General features: G+C 42.1%; 2 protein-coding genes across 2 annotated transcripts; both read left to right on the top strand.

Annotated features, from left to right (window-relative positions):
• The first annotated feature begins 2,580 nt into the window (after nt 1-2,580).
• On the top strand, nt 2,581-19,901 carry LOC143272218 (uncharacterized). The gene is made up of 3 exons (XM_076566100.1): nt 2,581-2,663; nt 16,493-16,966; nt 18,695-19,901. Exons 1-3 carry the CDS (start codon nt 2,581-2,583, stop codon nt 18,795-18,797), a joined length of 660 nt encoding a protein of 219 aa, XP_076422215.1. The 3' UTR covers nt 18,798-19,901.
• On the top strand, nt 16,973-19,170 carry LOC143272365 (uncharacterized). Its single transcript, XM_076566861.1, has 2 exons — nt 16,973-17,147; nt 17,963-19,170. Exons 1-2 carry the CDS (start codon nt 16,990-16,992, stop codon nt 18,216-18,218), a joined length of 414 nt encoding a protein of 137 aa, XP_076422976.1. The 5' UTR covers nt 16,973-16,989; the 3' UTR covers nt 18,219-19,170.
• Nucleotides 19,902-20,524: the final 623 nt, after the last annotated feature.

Raw genomic sequence — 20,524 nt, 5'->3', positions numbered from 1 at the left:
AAAGAAAGAAAACTGATACAGTGACTCAGATTCTTGTGAGAAAAAGAGTGCCCAATTGTATTTTCAAGTTCACTCATATATTTCACATTTATAGTTGCATGCACGCATATATGTATAGAAATAGGACAGGAGTTAGTGGCTGATGACCCTCTAAAAGCTCCTTTTGAATATGAGACAATAAACCACATTTGGTATCACACAAATTTTGCCCTTTAAAAGCTTAACCTAGTAAAGGAATAGATTCATCCCAATTGCCAGAGCCAAACATCTGATTTCCCCACCAACATGTACTTACAGCAGCTGCACCATGATGTTGCTGGGAATCTAATTCAGGTTCTTTGCAAGAGTAAAATGAGCTCTGAACCACTGAGCCATCTCTCCTGGATTAGATTCCCAGCAATGACATGGTGGCTCATAACCCTCTGTAACGCTCATTCCAGAGAATCCATTGCCCTCTCAAACCCAGGCATGAAAGTGGAGCACAGACATATATGCATACAAAGCACTCATACATGGAAAATAAAATAAACCTTTTTTAAACATTCATTCCTCTCTCATGCATTACTGCAGTTTCCCCTCTTTCCTTCCCTCTCCTCCCTCAACCTCCTCTCTCCCCTAGATCAATTCATCCTCTGTTTCCACTCAACAAAAAAACAATCTCATAGCCAGCCTCCCAGGGATATCCACCAAACATGGCCCAACAAGATACAATAAGAATGGGCACAAATCCTCCTATCACAGATGGACAAAATCATAAATATATAAATAAGTAAGTAAGTAAGTAAGAAAATAAATAAATAAATAAATAAATAAATAAATAAATAAATAAAAGCTCCAAAGTACCATTTAATTTAAGGCTTGATCTCCAAACAAAAAGACTTGTAGCCCAATTACAACTTTAAAAATGCAAATGCACAAACCATATATGTACAACCATTTATTATGAATTAATCTATTCATAGATAATTACTAAAAATAGTAATTAATATATTATTAATATACAATACCTTAATGTCTCATATGTATTGTAAGTCATACAAAAAGATGATACTACAATCAGGTAGAAGACAGTAATCTCAAATGTTTTTTCTTATCCCAAAGATGAGCGAGCACTTCAGCCCCTTCATTTCCTATCCATAGCTTTGTAAATGTTTATCCCATGAAGAAAATGACACATCTTTATCAAGCGTCATCCATCTCTTAGGCTCACTGGAGGTGAGACTGGACCAGAAAAGTCCAAGCTGAGGTGTTAACACATATATGCATTGAGAAAAGTCATGTTTTATTTGGAAAAAAAATGCAACACTGGGGTAAATCTGCACATTCTAGGAAAGAACTCTAAAACGAAGACATAACCTGAAGCTCTGAGTATTTGTCACTTGTTTATTTTCTATTTATGATTTTACAGACCTCACTATATAGCTGATGCTGGCCTTGAGCTTGCTATGTTGTCCAGGATGTTCTCAAATTCATGTTCCTTCTGCTTCTGTATCTTGAGTGCTGGAGTTACTGGTGTGCATGCCAATCCAAGGTGTTTAATTTAATTTAAATTTTAAGAATTTATCAGACATTTTTATTTGATGACTCTGGCAGTTCCTAAATAGAAGATTCAAAAGATCTATACTAATGTAATGCTAACCAGGAAGTCATAGAATAGATTAAAACACCAGAGATAAAATCTACACAGTAGTAGAGTGCCGAGAAGAATTAGACCCTCTGTGACATGCTGGAAATTTACTATCTGTATACATACCTTGTAATCTATAGGTGTATGAAGGTCAGGGCTGCTCAGGCCACAAAAGCACTGGAGCACGTTCGAAGCGGACACTGGAAATGAAGGTTATTGCTATTTCTGGTTTTCATAATAGTTTAAGTTGTAAGTACTAAAACCTAAGTGTACCAATAAACATTCATAATTGTGGAGAAGCCATCACTATTGAATTGACCCAGACTCAAAGACCAAACAGTCTGCAAGCAGCTGTCTGAAAAGATGTATAAAAAAGGAACCAATGTAGAGTTGCATAGTTCCTTAGTGCATAGCTCTACATTCTTCTGAGAAACATCACTTTACCCCTTCATTATCACAGCGTTTGATTTTAAACATGAATTTATGATGCTTTGAAGAGATAATAATATGATAGACATACAAATATAGTAGATCAAAAGTATCATTTTCATTTTTAAGTTTTACCATAGTTAATGAATAATGACCAAAAGGTAGCAGGACTGCTCAGAGAGAACACAGAGTGATTGTGTGACTTTCAGGTGACAAGATACATGGTGTTGGCTGGAGCACGGTCCACTGTCGCAACATTAATAAGTCTTCAGGAATCTCAGGAAGATGAAGACCTTAGCCACTCAAATTAGGTCCATGAAATCTTTATGAAATACGTAATGCCAGCAGAAATAAATAGTGATTATTTTTAGTAAAGTATAAATTCATAGTAATTGCCTGATACTCAAATAATTTTAGTGCATAACTTATTCTTTGGAAATCGAGTTTAGCACAGATGAAACTGGAAACCCACAGACACTGACTAGAACATTACATTCTCACAGTTATGAGCCAGTTTCCCTGAGATGAAGCAGCAGCAGCAGCAGAACGTCACTGCAGAGCCTGTGGGGAAGCAGTCACACCACAGCTGGATCACAGGTCACACGGTGTAAGTCTGGGAAAGATATGAAAATGTTCACTGTGTGTGTGTGTGTGTGTGTGTGTGTGTGTGTGTGTGTGTGTGTGTGTGAAATGACTGGACTACTGGGCCTGAGACTAGAACAATATCATATTGTGTGCTGGAGCTGCTATCATGAATAACTATAGAGCACTTGAGTGAAAAACTGAGAGTTACATCAAATATGTTCATGAAATAAAATGAACCTTAAAGAAAATGGAGAGTGTGTCCTCTATTTTATGCTTGACTTGACCAGATCTGTGGGCCCTGCCTAGTGCATCAGCACAGATTTTTAATGTGCATTACTCAAAACAAACTGAAAATTCTTTAATGCTTGCAAAAATAAAACTCATGTTTCTGTCATTTGTTTTTTGTGGTTTGTAGTTTGGATACTCTATGGCCAGGGACTGAATGACATTTACTGGCATCATTTTGTTCTATATTTTAAAAACAACAATTTCATAATTCTACATTATCAGTTTTCCACTTTAATTTTGCTGTAGTGTGTGTATGGGGGTGTTACATAGAGTCTCATTCTGTAGTGCAAAATGACTTCAATCAAACTCTTGATGTTCCTGTCTTAGCCCTCAAAGTGTGCCATTACACCTGCCTTCATCTTCCATTTTAATCTCCTGTATAAGTTAGTAAATGATATTCTAGCAAAACTAAAATGAACTTGTGATAGTCAGCAGCCTAACTTAAATTTACTTGGCATATTTTGTGATTGTGTATTTTAATGAGCAATTGTATTTTGTAACTATTAGAGAAAACCTTGGGGATTTTGACTTTGAGTAATTTTATACTATTTGAGAATTGAAAATATTTTTATCACTGCTAATAAAAGCTTACTCAATATTATATCAGTATCAATGTTACATGATTCAATGTAAAAAACTTGAAATATTAAAAATGAATTTACTTTAATTTAAAGAGTGTAACTGCTGCTGAAATTTTACAGTTTACATTTTGGTAAGGATAAATTTACAAAGGTTTCATAAATAAGTGAGATGAGGCTTCCAGATACTTCGGCAGTAAACAGAAAAGATAGAGTTTATTAGAAATCATTGCAATAAAATAAACAAATCTATGTAAACAATTTTTAAAACTCACTGTATAATGTTAAGAACATCTTATGTGTTACTAGGCAATGAGTTGAAACTTTCCTTAAAAAAACTGCTAAGTATATGCAGACTTAACAGAATAGAAAATTACTGATAAGCACTGAATTAGTTAATGTCTGTGGTATATTTATAGCTTAAGTTTCATATAAATCAATGCATATACTCAGTTAACTTAAGAAAAAGTAGTAAAATGAGAAAATACAAAATACAATTTAAATGTATCTTAATATATAAATGTACTTCTGCAAAGGAGTAAATGTGTGTTCTTCGGTGTTCATCCTCTAAGTCATTTCGGGTGTTTTGTGACGGGGGTGGAAAACTAACACAGTTGGCATCACCTAGATGGAACCATGTTCTTAGAATTATTAAAGCACACACTCACGAGAATCCATAGTCAGATACGATCACTAAAATATTCTATTTGGGGCTACTTTTTATGTATGTACTAGTGTACATTCATTGTGAAAAGAGATGGGCTTCATGACATTTACTTTCAATATATAATATCCATTGATCGTCTTCACCCTATTGGCCTTTCCTGTCTCTAGCCACACTTCTGCTAGGCCTGTCCTCTTGCCAGTAGCCTCTTTTCTACTGTCATAGAAAGTGAGATGTATGTTCTTTTACAAATCATTGCCCAGATGTTTTATGTCTACAAGCATCTGCTGTGTTTGCTTGTGATACAATATGACTCAAAAGTACATTTCTAAGCAGAGAATTCTCTAATCATTTTATTACAGAAAACCCTGATTCACTTCACTGCCTACTCACAGCTTTCACTATTAATGAATAGAAAAATGAACACTCACCTGGCCCGGCCTTTGATGAACATCCATGTAGAATGAGGCCCTGAGAAGCAGTTATAAGGAAAAATATCATGAGATCATCTCCCTCTAGACCCATAATTATCATGTCATCTATAGAGAGCAGTTCTGATCTTGAGGTTGTTAAATAGTGGTATCATCAAATGGAAGAATGAACTTTCCTAATTCCAGGAAAACAGTGGAGTAGGAACAGCTGAGCTCTGGGTTTCCTGTGTGTGAGCTCTTCTCCCTAGGCCATATCTGTCTGTGTGGATGAGCTGATCCCAGTCCTTGTGGACAAAACAAAAGGAAAAATAATAATGTCCCATTTAAAAGAAGTAGGAAAACATTTTCACTCCCCCAAGGCATCCCCTGCTTCCAAAACATTCATGATAACCTCCTTGCTTACTTGACAGTGTCTTCTGGGTCTCACCTGGAAATTAACAGCACTTTTGTTAAACTTAAGAAAATGTCACCTCCTCCAAAGACACTTGGGAAACATAATTTTTCTTACAAAGGGCACAGATGTAAAGCAATATAATCAGCAGATAGTGAGCTGTGGGGTTAAGGATGTAACTCAAATGGTAGAGTACATGCCTAGAAAGTATTGTTTATGTGGTACACCATGCAGAAATCAAACTTCACATTATATGTACAGGTGAAGGAGAAGAATCCCAAGTCAATGGCAGACACAAGACCTGCAATAAGATCACAGAAGAAAACTGTCCCAAACTAAGGAAAGAGTCACCCATACAAATACAAGAAGCACACAGAACACATCAAAGACAAGACCAGAAAAGAACACTTCAGTGGCATCTCATAGTTAAAACACTAAGTATACAGAACAGAAAAGTGGATTGAAAGCTGCAAGAGAAAAGCTGCAGGTCACAGCTCAAGAAAACCCACCAAAAGAACACCTGATTTCTCAAAGGAAACTTTCAAACCCAGAAGAGCCTGGAATAATACAAGCCTAAATGACAACCAATCTAAAATACTATACCCAGGTAAACTACTGCCATGGTTGAAGAGAAGGAAAAATTTTCCATATCATGGGCAGCCTAAAAGTTTTATGTGCAACAAACCAAACCTAGGGTAATACAGGAAGCATTATTTTGGGGTAAAGAGAGGAATGAGGAAAACAGAGACACTGTGGAAATAAATATGAGCCATAATTATTAAGACATAAAGTCCCACTGAGAACACAACACCAAAAATCAACAACATGATGACCAGAACTAGCACACACATTTCAATAATAATTCAAACATAATGGCCTCAATTTTCCAATCAAGTCAGAGAGTGCCTGAATAGATCAAGAAACAAAATCTATCTGTTGCCTGCAAGAAACACATTTTAGTTATAAAGATAGGCACCACCCTAGAGTAAAATGATAGACAAAGTACTCCAATCATATGGAACCAGGAAGAAAGCAAGTGTTACTATCCAAACATCTGACAAAATAAACTTTGAACTAAAACTAATCAAATGAAATAAAGAGGGAAACTTTCTAATCAAGCATTCCAATCAAGGAAACTGTTAATCAAGAAGACATTACTACCTTAAACATATGCACACCAAACTCAGGGACACAAAATTTAAAAAACAAAATCTATTTCTGGGTTAAAAGATAAAGATTAACACTAATCCATTAATATTAGGTGAATTCAATACCCAACTTTCTCCAATAGACATGTCATCTAGACAGAAAATTAACAGAGAAACATCAGGATTAATTGACATCACACATCAAATGGACTTAAAAATATCTACAGAATAGTCTACCCAAATATTAAAGAGTCCACATTTTACTCTGCAGCACAAAGAACCTTTTCTAAAATAGACAATACATTCAAATGCAAAACAAACCAATACAAGTCAGAAAGAAGAAAATCACTTTGTATTCTATATGACAATGGTGCAATTAAGCCTAAAATTGACAGCACACGAATCTCTAGTAAAACTCAAACTCATGGAAATGAAACAATGTCTTACGGAATGATGACTGTGTTGGAGAAGAAATCAATAAAAAAAATTGTGAAACTAAATCAAAATGAAAACAATGAGACATAACTTCTGAGATACATTGAAAGGATATCTGTGCATAAATAGTAACCATTTTAGAAAAGATTGAACTTGTTATATTAAACCATTACACATTGGGCTAACCTTTCTCCTAGAGATTTTCTAGTTGGTATTACTGACATGTGGCTTATTTTACAGTGTAGCTAGTTTGGTTTCAATTTTGTTGGAAGAATATTGAGATTTATAGTATAGAATAAAGTAATTATTTATTTCCCACACACTAGCTATTACAGAAGGTATCACAATACTTCATTTCAATCTATATTAAAGAGCCATATTAGGAAAAACAACATCATACTTGCATCAAACCTGACAGATAGATCAGTGTAATAACATAGGAGATACTGGCATGAGGTCATTAAGGTGTAGCAACTGATCATTGACAAAGATGCCAGCAATACACACTGGAGAAAAGCCAGCCTCTTCACCTTTCAGTGCATGAAAATATTATGTCCACATGTAAGATACTTAATCTATAGCCCTTTCTCTCACCCTCAAAAAAATTAATTCTAGGAGCCTTAGACACATTAAGTTAAGACCCAAATCTGAAACAATTAAAGGAAAAAGTAGGGGACACTTCAACATATAGACAGACAAGTTTCTAATTCAGACTCCAGTTGCACAGGGAATAAGGCAAAATTGAAATAAGGAATGTCATGAAATTAAACAGCTTCATTGAAAAGGAGACAGTTAATAAAGTGAAAAGACAACCCACAGAATGGGAGAAAAATCTTGGCCTGCTATATATCTGACAGAGGATTATTCTAAATTATACACAGAAATAAGAAACTAAAAAAGAAATCACACAATCCAATTAATAAATTGGCTAATGAAATACACAAAGAATTAATATAATTCAATAAATACATAAATAACTCAATTTGATACTAGATTGTAAACAGGTTTTTTCCAGTAATATAAACAGTCAACAGTTGCATGAAAATGCACACAATAATACTCATTATTATGGAAATGCAAACCAAAACAATATGGATATTGCTTTACATATATTAGAAGGATTTGAATCAAAATCTCAACAGATAACAAGGGTTAGGAGGAAAAGGAATACCCATTCATTTTCCATGAAACATGCAGGCATTGTGTGAAAAACTATTGTGGTTCTTCACATAGATTCAAAGTAGAATTACAAAATTCAAACTAAGATTCCAATTTGTGAACATATATGCAGGACATTAAATTTATATCCCAAAGAAATAATTGCATTATTCATAAGAACTCAAATATGAAAAAATATATATTAATTAGTATATTATTGATGGCAAAATATCATGAATAACATGATGATGTATACCATATAAATTATTAATAAAATTACACTTTCTTTTGGTATAAATATAAACAGACCTATAACCCCAGTGGATTAGAAGCAGTAATTATAAGTCTCCCAACAAAAAATAAAAGGAAAGAAAACCAAAAAAACAAAAAAACCAGTGCCAGGGCCAGATGATTTTATTTATTTTTTTATTTTTTTGGTTTTTCAAGACAGGGTTTCTCTGTGTAGCTTTGCGCCTTTCCTTGAGCTAACTTGGTAGCCCAGGCTGGCCTCGAACTCACAGAGATCCGCCTGCCTCTGCCTCCCGAGTGCTGGGATTAAAGGCGTGCGCCACCAACGCCCGGCAAGGGCCAGATGATTTTAACACAAAATTCTCCATGACTTCCAAAAGGACGTTAAACCCATGTCTTGGCCTGAGTTCTATTGCTGTGAAGAGACACCATGATCTTGAAAACTCTTGTATAAGAAAGCATTTAACTGGGGCTTGCTTACGGTTCAGAAGTTTTTTCCATTTATGTCTTGGTGGGGAGCATGGTGCCATGCAGACATGGTGCTGAGAATTCAACATCCAGACCCAGAGGCAGCAGCAAGAGAGTCATGCATGGGGCCTGGCTTGGGATTTCAAAAGCTCAAAGCCCACACCCAGTGACACACTTCCTCCAAAAATGCCATACTTACTCAAACAAATAGTACCACTCTCTAAGCATTCAAATCTATGAGCCTAATGGGGACCATTCTTACTCCAGCCATCCCTCACAATTCTCTTCAAATTATTCACCAAATTTCAAAATGAAGGAACACTGCCCAAATCTTTTTTGTGTGTCCAAGTTAATCTGATATACAAACTACATAAGGACCCAATAAAGAAAGAGAATTTAGATCAATTTCCCTTATGAACATAGATGCAAAAGTTTATCACTAAATCACCTGCAAACCTAATCCAAGAACACATCAAAAAGATCACTCAGCATGATCAAGTAGGCTTCATCCCAGAGGTGCAGGTATAATTCAACATACATAAACTGATAAATATAATAGAACATATAAACAGACTGAAAGACAAAAAACTCATGATCATCTCATTAGATAAAGAAAAGGCCTTTGACAAAATCCAAAACCCCTTTATGAAAAAAGTCTTGGAAATATTAGGAATACAAGGAATATAATTAAACATAATAAAGGCAATTTATAGTGAGCCCATAGCCAACAGCAACTTAAACAGAGAGAAACTTAAAAGAATCCAACTAAAATCAGAAAGAAGACAAGGATGCTCACTCTCTCCATACCTATTATATATATAGTACTTGAGTCTATCTTAGAGTTCCTATTGCTGTGAAGAGACACCATGGCCATGGCAACTCTTATAAAGAAAAATGTTTAATTGGGGTGTCTTGCTTACATTTTCAGAGGTTCATTCCATTATCAGTATGGTGGGGAGCAGTATGGTGGCATGCAGGCAGACATGGTGCTGGAGAAGTAGTTGAGAGTCCTACATCTTGCAGGCAACAGAGTCAACTGAGTGTCACACTGAGTGAAGCTTGAGCAAAGAAGAACTTAAAGTCCTCCTGCACAGTGACACACTTCCTCTGACAAGACCACACCTATTCCTCAAGACCACACCTCCTAAAAGTGCCACTCCCTTTGGGATTATGGGACCTGATTACATTCAAACTACCACAAAGTCTTAATAGAGCAATAAAATAACTGAAGGAGATTGAGAAGATACAATTAAGAAAGAAGTTAAAGTATCTTCGTTTGTACGTGCTATGATAGAGTGACTCTAGTCTTAGTTTTCAACTTTTTTACATCTAGAATGAACTATAACCCAAAATGACTGGAGACACTTGTGCAGTTTTTCCTTAGTCATTAGAAGTTGGTTTTCCCACTCCTAATCTGGATCTCTGAGGTAGGAAGATCCATCTTTACTCTGGACAACACCTATACTGGTAGCTTATTTAAAGGCCACGGAAAAGGGAAGCATGCTCTCTTTGCCTACTTGCTCTTGTTCTTTCCTGAAAGTCCATTCTTTCACTGGCATTAGAGACTACTTCTTCAGGATTCATCATATACCAAAGACCAGCTGTCAGATTCAGCCTTGTGGATTGAACAACTACTGGATCTGTGGACTTTCCTGTGATAGGCAGCATTCATTGGATTAGTTGGCCCACAGTACATAAGCCATTCTAATAAATGTGCTTTCTATATAGAATGTATTCATTCTACATGTTCTGTTCTCTAGAGAAACCTGAATAATACAGATTATACTACATGACTCTAGTTTAGTGACTCTCAACCTTCCCAATGCTGTGACCCTTTAATACAGTTCATGTTGTAGTCACCCCTTCAATCATAAAATTATTTTTGTTGCTACTTCATAACTAATTTTGCTACTGTTATGAATCATTATGTAAATATCTAATATTTCTTAAGATCTTAGGTGACCCCTATGAAAGGGTCATTCAACCCTAAAGGGGTTGTGATCCACAGGTTGAGAATCACTGTTCTAAAACTACCACCAGGAAATTCCAACAGCTGCTAAACACTTTCAACAATTAACTGGGTGCAAAATTAATTCACAAAAATAAGTAGTCTTGCCGGGTGGCAGTGGCACACACCTTTAATCTCAGCACTTGGGAGGCAGAGTCAGGTGCATCTCTGAGAGTTCAAGGCTAGCCTGCTCTACCGAGCAAGATCCGGGACAGGCACCAAAACTACACAGAGAAATCTTGTCTCGAAAAATCAAAAATAAATAAATAAATAGCCTTTCTACATATTACAAATGGACTGAAAGAGAAATCAAGAAAACAACACCTTTCACAAGAGCTTCAAATAATATAAAATAACTTGGGTTAACTCTAACCAAGCAATGAAAGACTTGTGTGATAAAAATTTTAAGACATTGAAGAAAGAAACTGAAAAAGATATAAGCAGATGGAAAGATCTCCATGCTCATGGATCATTGGGATTAATTTAGTAAAAATGGCCATCCTACCAAAAGCAATCTACAGATTCAATGCCGTCCCAATCAAATTTCCAGCACAATTTTCACAGAACTTCAAAGGACAGTTCTCAACTTCATATGTGTTGCTTGGATCCTAAGGGCTCCCACAGGGGAGGGGGTGAAAAGGTGTGGCATCAACGACACAGACACCAGGAGTCCATTGAAAGAAAATACCAAACTCATTTATTCAATAACAGGGAAGGCCTTATGTACCCCCTCCCAGCCACCAGTCTATGTTGTCATTCCTCATTGACTGGGCACAATCAGAAACTCTGACAGCAACTGTTGCTAGGTCCTCAGGCATACTTGGCATGATCAGGAACTCTGACATCGACTAGGAACTCTGAGAGCTCCTGTTGCTAGGCCCTCAGAAAGACTCCAGGAGTACATTGTGTGAATGCCTTGGCTACTGGTCTGAGCCAATTTCCTCGACCCTATGGGCCTGTCCTACTACACATATGGAAATACAAAAACAAAAAAATCCACAGGATAGTTAAAACACTACTGAATAATAAAAGAACTGCTGGAGTTATTATTAATTCCAAAGATGGTAAGAGAAAGTCCACTGACCGAAATCATCGTGCTCAAATAATAAAAGCAAACAATTGATTAAAGCAAGCTTTTTAATTCATATACATATGACACCTCTCCCTATGATCAGTATTGAATGTAAGGAAGACAAAGCCTTTATAGCTCAAGGTTAGGGGGTTTCTAAATAGCCGATTTTGTGGGCAAAATAGGCCAGGTTACAGGAGCAGAACATAATTTAACACATAAGTCCCTCCAGAAACAAAGACATGGTTGCAAGGTAGGTATAGTAAGGTAGTTATAACAAGGTAGCCATAACAACCATTCTGAAACAAAGTTAGGATTTCAAGATGGTTATAAACAACTTGTTGAAACAAAGACATGATTGGCATTCCTGGAACAGGCAGGAGAGAGCCATTTGTAGTTAAGGTTACAGGTGAGGCATAGCCCAATCTTTGAGAAACAGAGGTTTAATCATAGACAGGAGTGACCCTGTTTATCTTTACTGTAAGGTAGCTTTTAATATAGCCTAAGATAAAGACAGGCTGGTTCTTTAATAGCATCATTCCCAATCTCAAGTTGTACTAGAGAGCTATAGTAATAAAAACAGCATGGTATTGTCACAAAAACAGACACATTGATTAATGGAATCTAATTGAAGACCCACACATAAATCCACATACCAATGGACATCTGATTTTTGATGAAGAAATCAGAAATACACACTGGAAAATAGACAGTACCTTTAACAATGATACTGGTCAAACTGGATGTCTGCATGTAGAAGACTGCAAATAGATCCATACTTATCACACCATACAAAACTCAGCTCCAAATGGATCAAAGACCTCAGCATAAGGCCAGATACACTGAACCTATTAGAAGAGAAAGTTGGTAATAGCCTTGAACTCATTGTCACAGGAAAACATTTCTGAACAGAATGTTGATTGCACAGGCACTAAGAACAGCAATTAATAAATGGGCCCTCATGAACTAAACAATTTCTACATGGCAAAAGTCACCATCATTTAGAGAAATTAGAAAACTACAGAATGGGAAAAGATTTTTACCAACTACATAACCAATAGAAGGCTAATATCCAAAATATATAAAGAACTCAAAACATTGACATTAAGAAAACAAATAACCCAATTTAAAAGTGGGGTACAGATCTAAACAGAGAATTATCAAAAGTGGAAAATCAAATGGCTGAGAAGCACTTAAAGAATGTTTCAACATCCCTAATCATCTGGGATATGAAAATTAAAGCTACTTTGAGATTTCACCTTATATAATCAGAATGGCCAAGATGAATAACACAAATGACATTTTATGCTGGCAAGGTTGTGGGCTAAGGAGAATACTCATCCATTGCTGTCGGCAGCAAAAACTTGAACATCTTCTATGGAAACCAGTGTGGTGGTTCCTCAGGTAGTTGGGAGTAGAGCAACTTCAAGATTCAGCTCTACCACGATTGGGCATATACCCAGAGGACACTTCATTCTACTACAAAGACACTTGCTTATTCATAGTACCCAGAAATTGGAAACAACCAGATGTCCACTGACAGAAGAATGAATAAAGAAAATATGATCTATTTACATAATAGAACAATACTCAGTCATTAAAAGTAATGAAATTTTTAGCCAAAGGGATGAAACTAGAAAAAGTCATTCTGAGTGAGGTAACACAGACCCAGAAAGACAAACATGGTTATGTTTGCTTATATTTGGATTTGAGCTATTAAATCATTGATAAGCAAATCATAATCCATATAACCACAGAGGTTAGGCATAAAGCTAGGGAACAGGGATCAGGAGACCTCACTAGGAAGGGAAAATAGAACAGATAGTTATGGATGGATGAGGAAGGCTGAAAGGGGGATCAAATGGGAAAGGGGAGGAGGAAGAGGGACAAGAAGGGAGTACAGGGAGGGATAGCTAAAACTAGGGAACATTTAAGGGATCATGTGGAGAACTTAATACAGAAGAAGCTTCCTAAAGTATATACATATATGAAAGCAATCTAAATGAAATCACCAAATAACGGGGGTACTGAACCCCAAATTAAATCTCTCAACACCAAATGAAACTTCCACTACCAGGAATTAGTTACATCTAACTGAGCTGTTGGCCAAAGGGGTCTCATGAGGATCTGAAAACAACCCAGGGTATTGTCAAGGTTGTTGTCTGCTCTCTACAAACTGATCCTGAGGACAACAGTTATGCCGGGAACCAGCCTCAGCACTTCCGGGTGTCCGAAGGATGGGATACCTGGAAGGCACAGTAATGATTCAGAGACAGTGTTTGTGCAAGCTGAGGTCACTTCCGGCTTCTGCAGTTGCTAAGTATCCTCTTTGCTACAGCTTCCTTAGCGTCCCTAGCTTCTATTTTTGCCCTGGTAACCTCAGTCTTTTATTATCATAAGCAAGGGGGAACAGAAAGAAAAGGGGAAATCACCCAATATAAAATGTTCTCATGATTCCAAAGGTTATTCTTAGAAAATCACCAATATAATCTTCATCATCTTTTGCTAAACACAGGAACTATCCCAGACTTAACACCGAAGTCAGCGTAATCTATTTTTATTATTAATGATTATACAATCTTCTGAGCACTTGACCCAGAGGCTAATAACATGCAATTTCACAAAAAAAAAAAAGGTAAAAATAAGAACAGTGGTCAATGTACCAGACAGTCATTTCCTTCTCACACAGCCTGCTCTGACCTCAAGACCCCTGCAGGCGCCTGAGTTCCTCCTCAGCCCTCTGCAAACACCAAGCTGCTATGAATATCACTCTATATAAATAAAACACTGATGGCCAGTGACAAGGCAGGAAGTATAGGCGGGACAAAGAGAGAAGAGAATCGGGGAAACAAGAAGAAGGAGAGACACTGCAGCCACCCCCTGGACAAGCAGCATGTGAAGACGCCGGTAAGCCACCAGCTACGTGGCAAGGTATAGATTTATAGAAATGGGTTAATTTAAGATAAAAGAACAGTTAGCAAGAAGCCTGCCACGGCCATACAGTTTATAATTAATATAAGCGTCTGAGTGATTATTTTATACGTGGATTGTGGGACTGCAGGGCTTGGTGGATCCTGGAGAGAAGCCCTCCAGCAACACCAAACTCCATGACTGGTGGGCCACAATGACCTCAGACAAGAAATCTGTCCCTGCAAGTCAGACAATTCAGTCCTTCTGAAAGACCCCCGCTCCATTATGAGGATATGGGGCGTTGGGCCGATGTTATGCCCCCCCAATAACTTGGCCTTAGAAACGCCATTCTGCAGGAATCAGAAAAACAGGAGTTCACAGCCATAGCCAGCTACCCGGCCTTGACAGAGATAGCTATGGCCAGCCTTGAGAGAGATAACTGTGGTCAGCAGCCTTGGGAGTAAGACAGTTGATATTTTATGGCGGGCCCCTGGCCTTGAGGAATAAGCAGCTGGCCTGGACAAGGCCAAATCAGCCACACACATATGACCCCAAGTTCACCCTGGCCTTCTTTGAAACAACCAATAGGGACCCTGTAACTATGCTTCTCGCTTCTGTAACCGCGCCTCTGCCCCTGGGATCCCATAAAAAGTCCCCCTTGCCCTAGGAAAGGGCGCAAGTCCTCCAAGAGACTTCGCCCCAGGTACCTGGTCTAAATAAACCCTCTTGCTTTTGCATCTGATCTGTGGTTTCGGTGTGTTCCTTGGGTTTGGGGTCTCTCCCGGAGAAAGATCTCAGCCGGGGGTCTTTCATTTGGTGGCCCGTACGGGGATTGAGACCCCTCCCTGGGACCACCGACCCACCATCAGGAGGTAAGCCGGCCGGCCTTGATTTATGTCATCCCTGTCCAGTCTGAGGGTTGTCTGTTTGTCTGAGTGTTAAATGTTGTTTGTTTGTCTCCGCGCCTGCGTCTGATAATCTGTCTGTGTCAGTGGATCTGAAAGGGGGGACCGACGGGTCTGGACTTCGCCACTGAACCCTGGGAGACGTCCTAGGGGAATCTGGGAACCTGGAAGACGTTCCACGGTTCATCTGAAGTGCCCTCTGTGGCACGGTCTGAAGACCCCTCTGGGGGCACGGTTTTTCTGGTTTTGCTTTCGGTTTGGAACCGAAGCCGCGCAGCGAGTTTTAGTCTTATTTATATTGGTCTGTCGTTTTTTTTTTTTGTTTTCTGTTTAACCGTTCTCCTCTTAAAAACAACCATGGGACAGACTGCCATCACCCCCTTGAGCCTCATGCTTAAACACTGGTCAGACGTAAAGAAAGACACGAGCCAACAACAAAGGAGTCGTAATCAAGAGAAAAAAAAATAGATCACTCTTTGCGAGGCCGATTGGGTTAAAATGGATGTAGGATGGCCTCGTCAGGAAACCTTTAACCTCAGTCTTATTTCACAGGTGGAAAAAAAAAAGTTTTTGCTTCCAGTCCCCATGGCCACCCGGACCAGGTCCCATACATTGCCATGTGGAGACTCCTGACAACAGAACCTCCCCCATGGGTTAAGCCGTTTCTCTTCCCCTCAGCCCCCCGGCGGCAGCAGCGCTCGCCGAATCCCGGAGCCGAGGAAGCCAGATCGGCGGATCCCTCCCACTCCCTGTTCCTCCCTAACCCCACACCAGCAAGTCTTTTCCTCTCCCCGCGGGCCGCTGCTCCGGCGCAGGCGGGCGCGCGGGCAGGCTTGCAGGCGGGTGCGGGAAAAGGAAACGCGCAGGCGGGGCTGCCGGGAAGCTAGGGCGCCGGGACGCCCCCTGCCCAGTCCCCGCAGGCCGTCAGCGGTGATGGCGGTGGCGGCGGCGGGTGCCGGAGCTCCCCGCGCCTCCTCCCGTCCGCGCGGCCGCGGCGCGGTCGCGGGGGTCCGGGACGGCGCTGGGGGGGGCTCCCCTCACTCCCCGCTCTCCCCGGCTGTCCATGTCTCCCGTGCGGGCGGAGGAGTCCGCCCCGCCGGGCCGTGGTTTTCCGCGTGGCGCCTAACAGCGGACTTGGAGCTGGTGCAGACCAGGGGAATCTGATCGCGGAGGCCCGGGGCGGCGCGGACATGGGCACCAAGCAGAGTGGCCCCGCCGCCAACGGCCGCACCCGCGCCTACTCGGGCTCGGAACTGCCCTCCGGCGGCGCGCGCGCGCGCGCGGCGGCCCCCGGCGCGACCAGCCGGACCCGGGCGGCGGAGGCCGCGGCGACACAGGCGGGGCCAGGGGCGGGGCCGGCGACCAGCCGGACCCGGGCGGCGGGGAGCCAGCGGCGGCGCAGGCGGCCTCGGTCCCGGCAACGCCCCACAGCCGCTCGCTCGGAGGGGCGGTGGATAGCGCGATGGGCGGCCGAGCGGCACAGTCGGCAGCGGCGGCGCAGGCGGACACGGGATGTGGCAGGGACACGCAGGCGGGGCCGGGGATGGGGTCGGCGAGGGACCGCCCCCTGGCCGGCGACCCACAGCGATGTGCCACGACCGGCTCCGGCCCAATATGGGGAAGGTGACTAGGGGGCGGCGTCACCCATGGACGCCGAGTCACCCCGCCCCGAGTGTTACAACCCCCCCGACAGCGCCGGAGGGACCGGCGGCTCCTGCAGCGGCCCCCAAACAGCGGAGGATGAGTTCCTGCTTCCTCCCCAATTGCCGGTCGCCTACGAGGAAGGCGGGACAAAGCAGCGAAGGTAGGGAACACCTACATCTCTGGCCAGTTGCTCTTAGCGGGTCTCCAGGGGCTCTAACCCCCTACCGATTGGGCTCAGGTTACCAGAAAGAGACGCCGGCAGCGCGTTTTTAAAAAAAGGACTTAGAGAGACACAGAGGGAGAGAAAAAACAAACAAAAAAGTCCTGGCCACTGTAAGGTCTCAGGGACAGGTCAGAGAGGGAGTTAGGAAGTTAGGACGGGAGATCAAAAAAAGAACACTGCTTGACAAAGACAAAGTGCTTACTGTAAACAGAGAGGACATTGGGCTCGTGACTGATCAAAAAAAGCCTCAAGGGTCTCGGAGACCTAAGCCAAGGGTCCTCAATCTGGAAGATTGGGGAGGTCAAGGCCAGGAGACCCCCTCCCCCCGACCTAGGATAACTCTCAAGATTAGGGGGCAGCCAGTGACCTTCCTAGTGGACACCGGGGCTCAACATTCAGTCCTGACCCATACCGGAGGCTCTCTCAATGACCGCACAGCTTTGGTCCAGGGGGCCACAGGTAACAGGAGGTATCAAAGGACCACCGAGAAAAAAAAAAAGGTTCAGCTGACATCTGGACAGGACCCAAAGGGAGCCCCCTACAAGTCCTAGCCCTTTAAACTGTTCGTGGACGAGAACTCAGGCTTTGCAAAAGAAATGTTGATACAGAGACTGGGGCCATGAAAGCCCGGTAGCTGCAGGATGGCCCGCCCCCCTGTCTACATGTGGTAGCCATTGCTGTTTTGCTCAAGGATGCAGGGAAACTGACTTTGGGACAGCCATTAACTGTGTTATCCTCCCATGCGGTAAAAGCTCTGGTCCAGCAGCCCTCAGATCGAATGGTGTGCAGACCAGTTGTCTCCCTCAACTCCGCAACCCTGCTGCCTGGTTCATGGATGGGAACAGCTTCCTCCAAGAAAGAGAACGGAGGACTGGAGCAGCCGTCACCACCGAATCGGAGATAGTTTGGACCTCACCACTGCCACCTGGAACATCGGCCCAAAAGGCAGAGCTGATCGCGCTGACCCAGGCCCTCCGGATGGCGGAAGCCCGGAGGATCAGGAACTAACAAAGAAAATGGGGGCGAAATAAAGCCCCGAGCGACACGCTTACATCATAGATGGACAGAGGCCTTGCCTACCAAGAAAAAAAGACCGCTAACGTGGTAACCAAAAAACTCCTAGATGACATCTTTCCCAGGTATGGAATACCCCAGATATTGGGGTCAGACAATGGGCCCGCCTTCGTCTCCCAGGTAAGTCAGGAGGTGGCCAGGCTACGGGGGATCGATTGGAAACTTCATTGTGCATACAGCCCCCAGAGCTCAGGACAGGTAGAACGTGCAAATAAAACCATTAAGGAGACTTTAACCAAATTAACGCTTGCAACTGGCACTAGAGATTGGGTGCTCCTACTCCCCCTAGCCCTTTACCGAGCCCGGAACACTCCTGGGCCTCATGGCCTAACCCCGTTCGAGATCATGTATGGGGCTCCCCCACCAATTGTAAATTTCCTTTACTCTGATATCTCCTCTTTTGCCACTAGCCCTCCAATTGATGCAAAAGACGGTGCAAAAACCCCTGCCTGCCGGGAGCAACTGAACCGCCCGGTGATGCCTCACCCATTCAAGATTGGGGACTCTGTCTAGGTCCGACGCCATCAATCCAGGAACCTAGAGCCGAGGTTGACGGGACAGCGGCTTGGGTCCACACGTCACATGTAAAGACTGCCAAGGAACCCGACGAAGCTGAGGGCACCGAGACATCTAGTTCAACGCTCTCCAAACCCACTAAAGATAAGACTCACCCGGGGGTCCCCTTGATCCCCCTAATAGTCCTCCTGACATAAGGAGGGACATCACCAGAGAGCCTGTTTCCCTGACGCTGGCCCTGTTACTGGAAAAAATTACCATAAACAAAATAGCTGCTGGGGTAGATACAGGGACTGCAGCCCTTATGGAGACCGGCCAATTCAGACAGCTCCAAGTAGCCATGCTCAACAAAAATGATTTAAAAGATAGTTCCAAAGGTCACCGTGGTTTATGACCCTTGTCTCCACCATTATGGGCCCCCTAATCGTCCTCCTGCTCATTTTATTGTTTGGGTCATACATCCTCAACAGATTGGTGCAATTCATCAAGGATAAGGTTTCTGTTGCCCAGGCTTTGATCCTAACCAAACAATATCAGAGGCTCAGACAGTCAGAGATAGAGCTAACCCCTTATTCTCCATCCTAAAATGAAAGATTTCATTTGGTACAAAAGAAAATGGGGGAATGAAAGACCCCCGCTCCATTATGAGGATATGGGGCGTTGGGCCGATGTTATGCCCCCCCAATAACTTGGCCTTAGAAACGCCATTCTGCAGGAATCAGAAAAACAGGAGTTCACAGCCATAGCCAGCTACCCGGCCTTGACAGAGATAGCTATGGCCAGCCTTGAGAGAGATAACTGTGGTCAGCAGCCTTGGGAGTAAGACAGTTGATATTTTATGGCGGGCCCCTGGCCTTGAGGAATAAGCAGCTGGCCTGGACAAGGCCAAATCAGCCACACACATATGACCCCAAGTTCACCCTGGCCTTCTTTGAAACAACCAATAGGGACCCTGTAACTATGCTTCTCGCTTCTGTAACCGCGCCTCTGCCCCTGGGATCCCATAAAAAGTCCCCCTTGCCCTAGGAAAGGGCGCAAGTCCTCCAAGAGACTTCGCCCCAGGTACCTGGTCTAAATAAACCCTCTTGCTTTTGCATCTGATCTGTGGTTTCGGTGTGTTCCTTGGGTTTGGGGTCTCTCCCGGAGAAAGATCTCAGCCGGGGGTCTTTCACTTCTGTATCCCAACAATTCCAAGGAAGACCTGATCCAATTTACAGAGTTTCCATGAAAGGATGCTCACCTTTTCTGGCAGCTCTTTTTTTTCTTTGTTTGTTTGTTTGTTTGTTTGTTTTTCGAGATAGGGTTTCTCTGTGTAGCTTTGTGCCTTTCCTGGAACTCACTTTGGAGACGAGGCTGGCCTCAAACTCAGAGATCCGCCTGATTCTGCCTCCCGGGTGCTGGGATTGAAGGCGTGCACCACCACTGCCCAGCCTGGTACCTCTTTTTAATCTAGGAACCCAATAAAATATGTAGCGATCACTCCATCAGTTGCCACATTGTCTCCACACTCCTTCAGGAGGAATAAAAAATATCTGGATTAAAGTTGCCATCTCCCTTTCTTGGTGGAGGCCACTATTTTCCTCCTATTCCAGGTTCCCACACTTTTAGTTTGTCATCCCATCTATATGTTACTCCATCCACAGTCTTCAGCCAATACCCCTTAGGGTCTCAAGTTTTACACAATGCCTTTGGAATATCCTCAGAAACTGAAGTTTTCTTCATGG

The sequence above is a fragment of the Peromyscus maniculatus genome, chromosome 3 (genome assembly GCF_049852395.1).
Source record: "Peromyscus maniculatus bairdii isolate BWxNUB_F1_BW_parent chromosome 3, HU_Pman_BW_mat_3.1, whole genome shotgun sequence".
Taxonomy (NCBI): Eukaryota; Metazoa; Chordata; class Mammalia; order Rodentia; family Cricetidae; genus Peromyscus; species Peromyscus maniculatus.
This window is presented reverse-complemented; position numbering and strand designations above follow the sequence as displayed.

Bases quoted from the DNA above. Each gene is read 5' to 3' on its own strand.
- LOC143272218 (XM_076566100.1), top strand. From the start codon at position 2,581: ATGAAGCAGCAGCAGCAGCAGAACGTCACTGCAGAGCCTGTGGGGAAG. The intron at 2,664-16,492 runs GTAAGTCTGGGA...GAGCTGGTGCAG, and splicing joins TGGATCACAGGTCACACGGT to ACCAGGGGAATCTGATCGCG. The intron at 16,967-18,694 runs GTGACTAGGGGG...TTTTGCCACTAG, and splicing joins TCCGGCCCAATATGGGGAAG to CCCTCCAATTGATGCAAAAG.
- LOC143272365 (XM_076566861.1), top strand. From the start codon at position 16,990: ATGGACGCCGAGTCACCCCGCCCCGAGTGTTACAACCCCCCCGACAGC. The intron at 17,148-17,962 runs GTAGGGAACACC...ATGCGGTAAAAG, and splicing joins GGCGGGACAAAGCAGCGAAG to CTCTGGTCCAGCAGCCCTCA.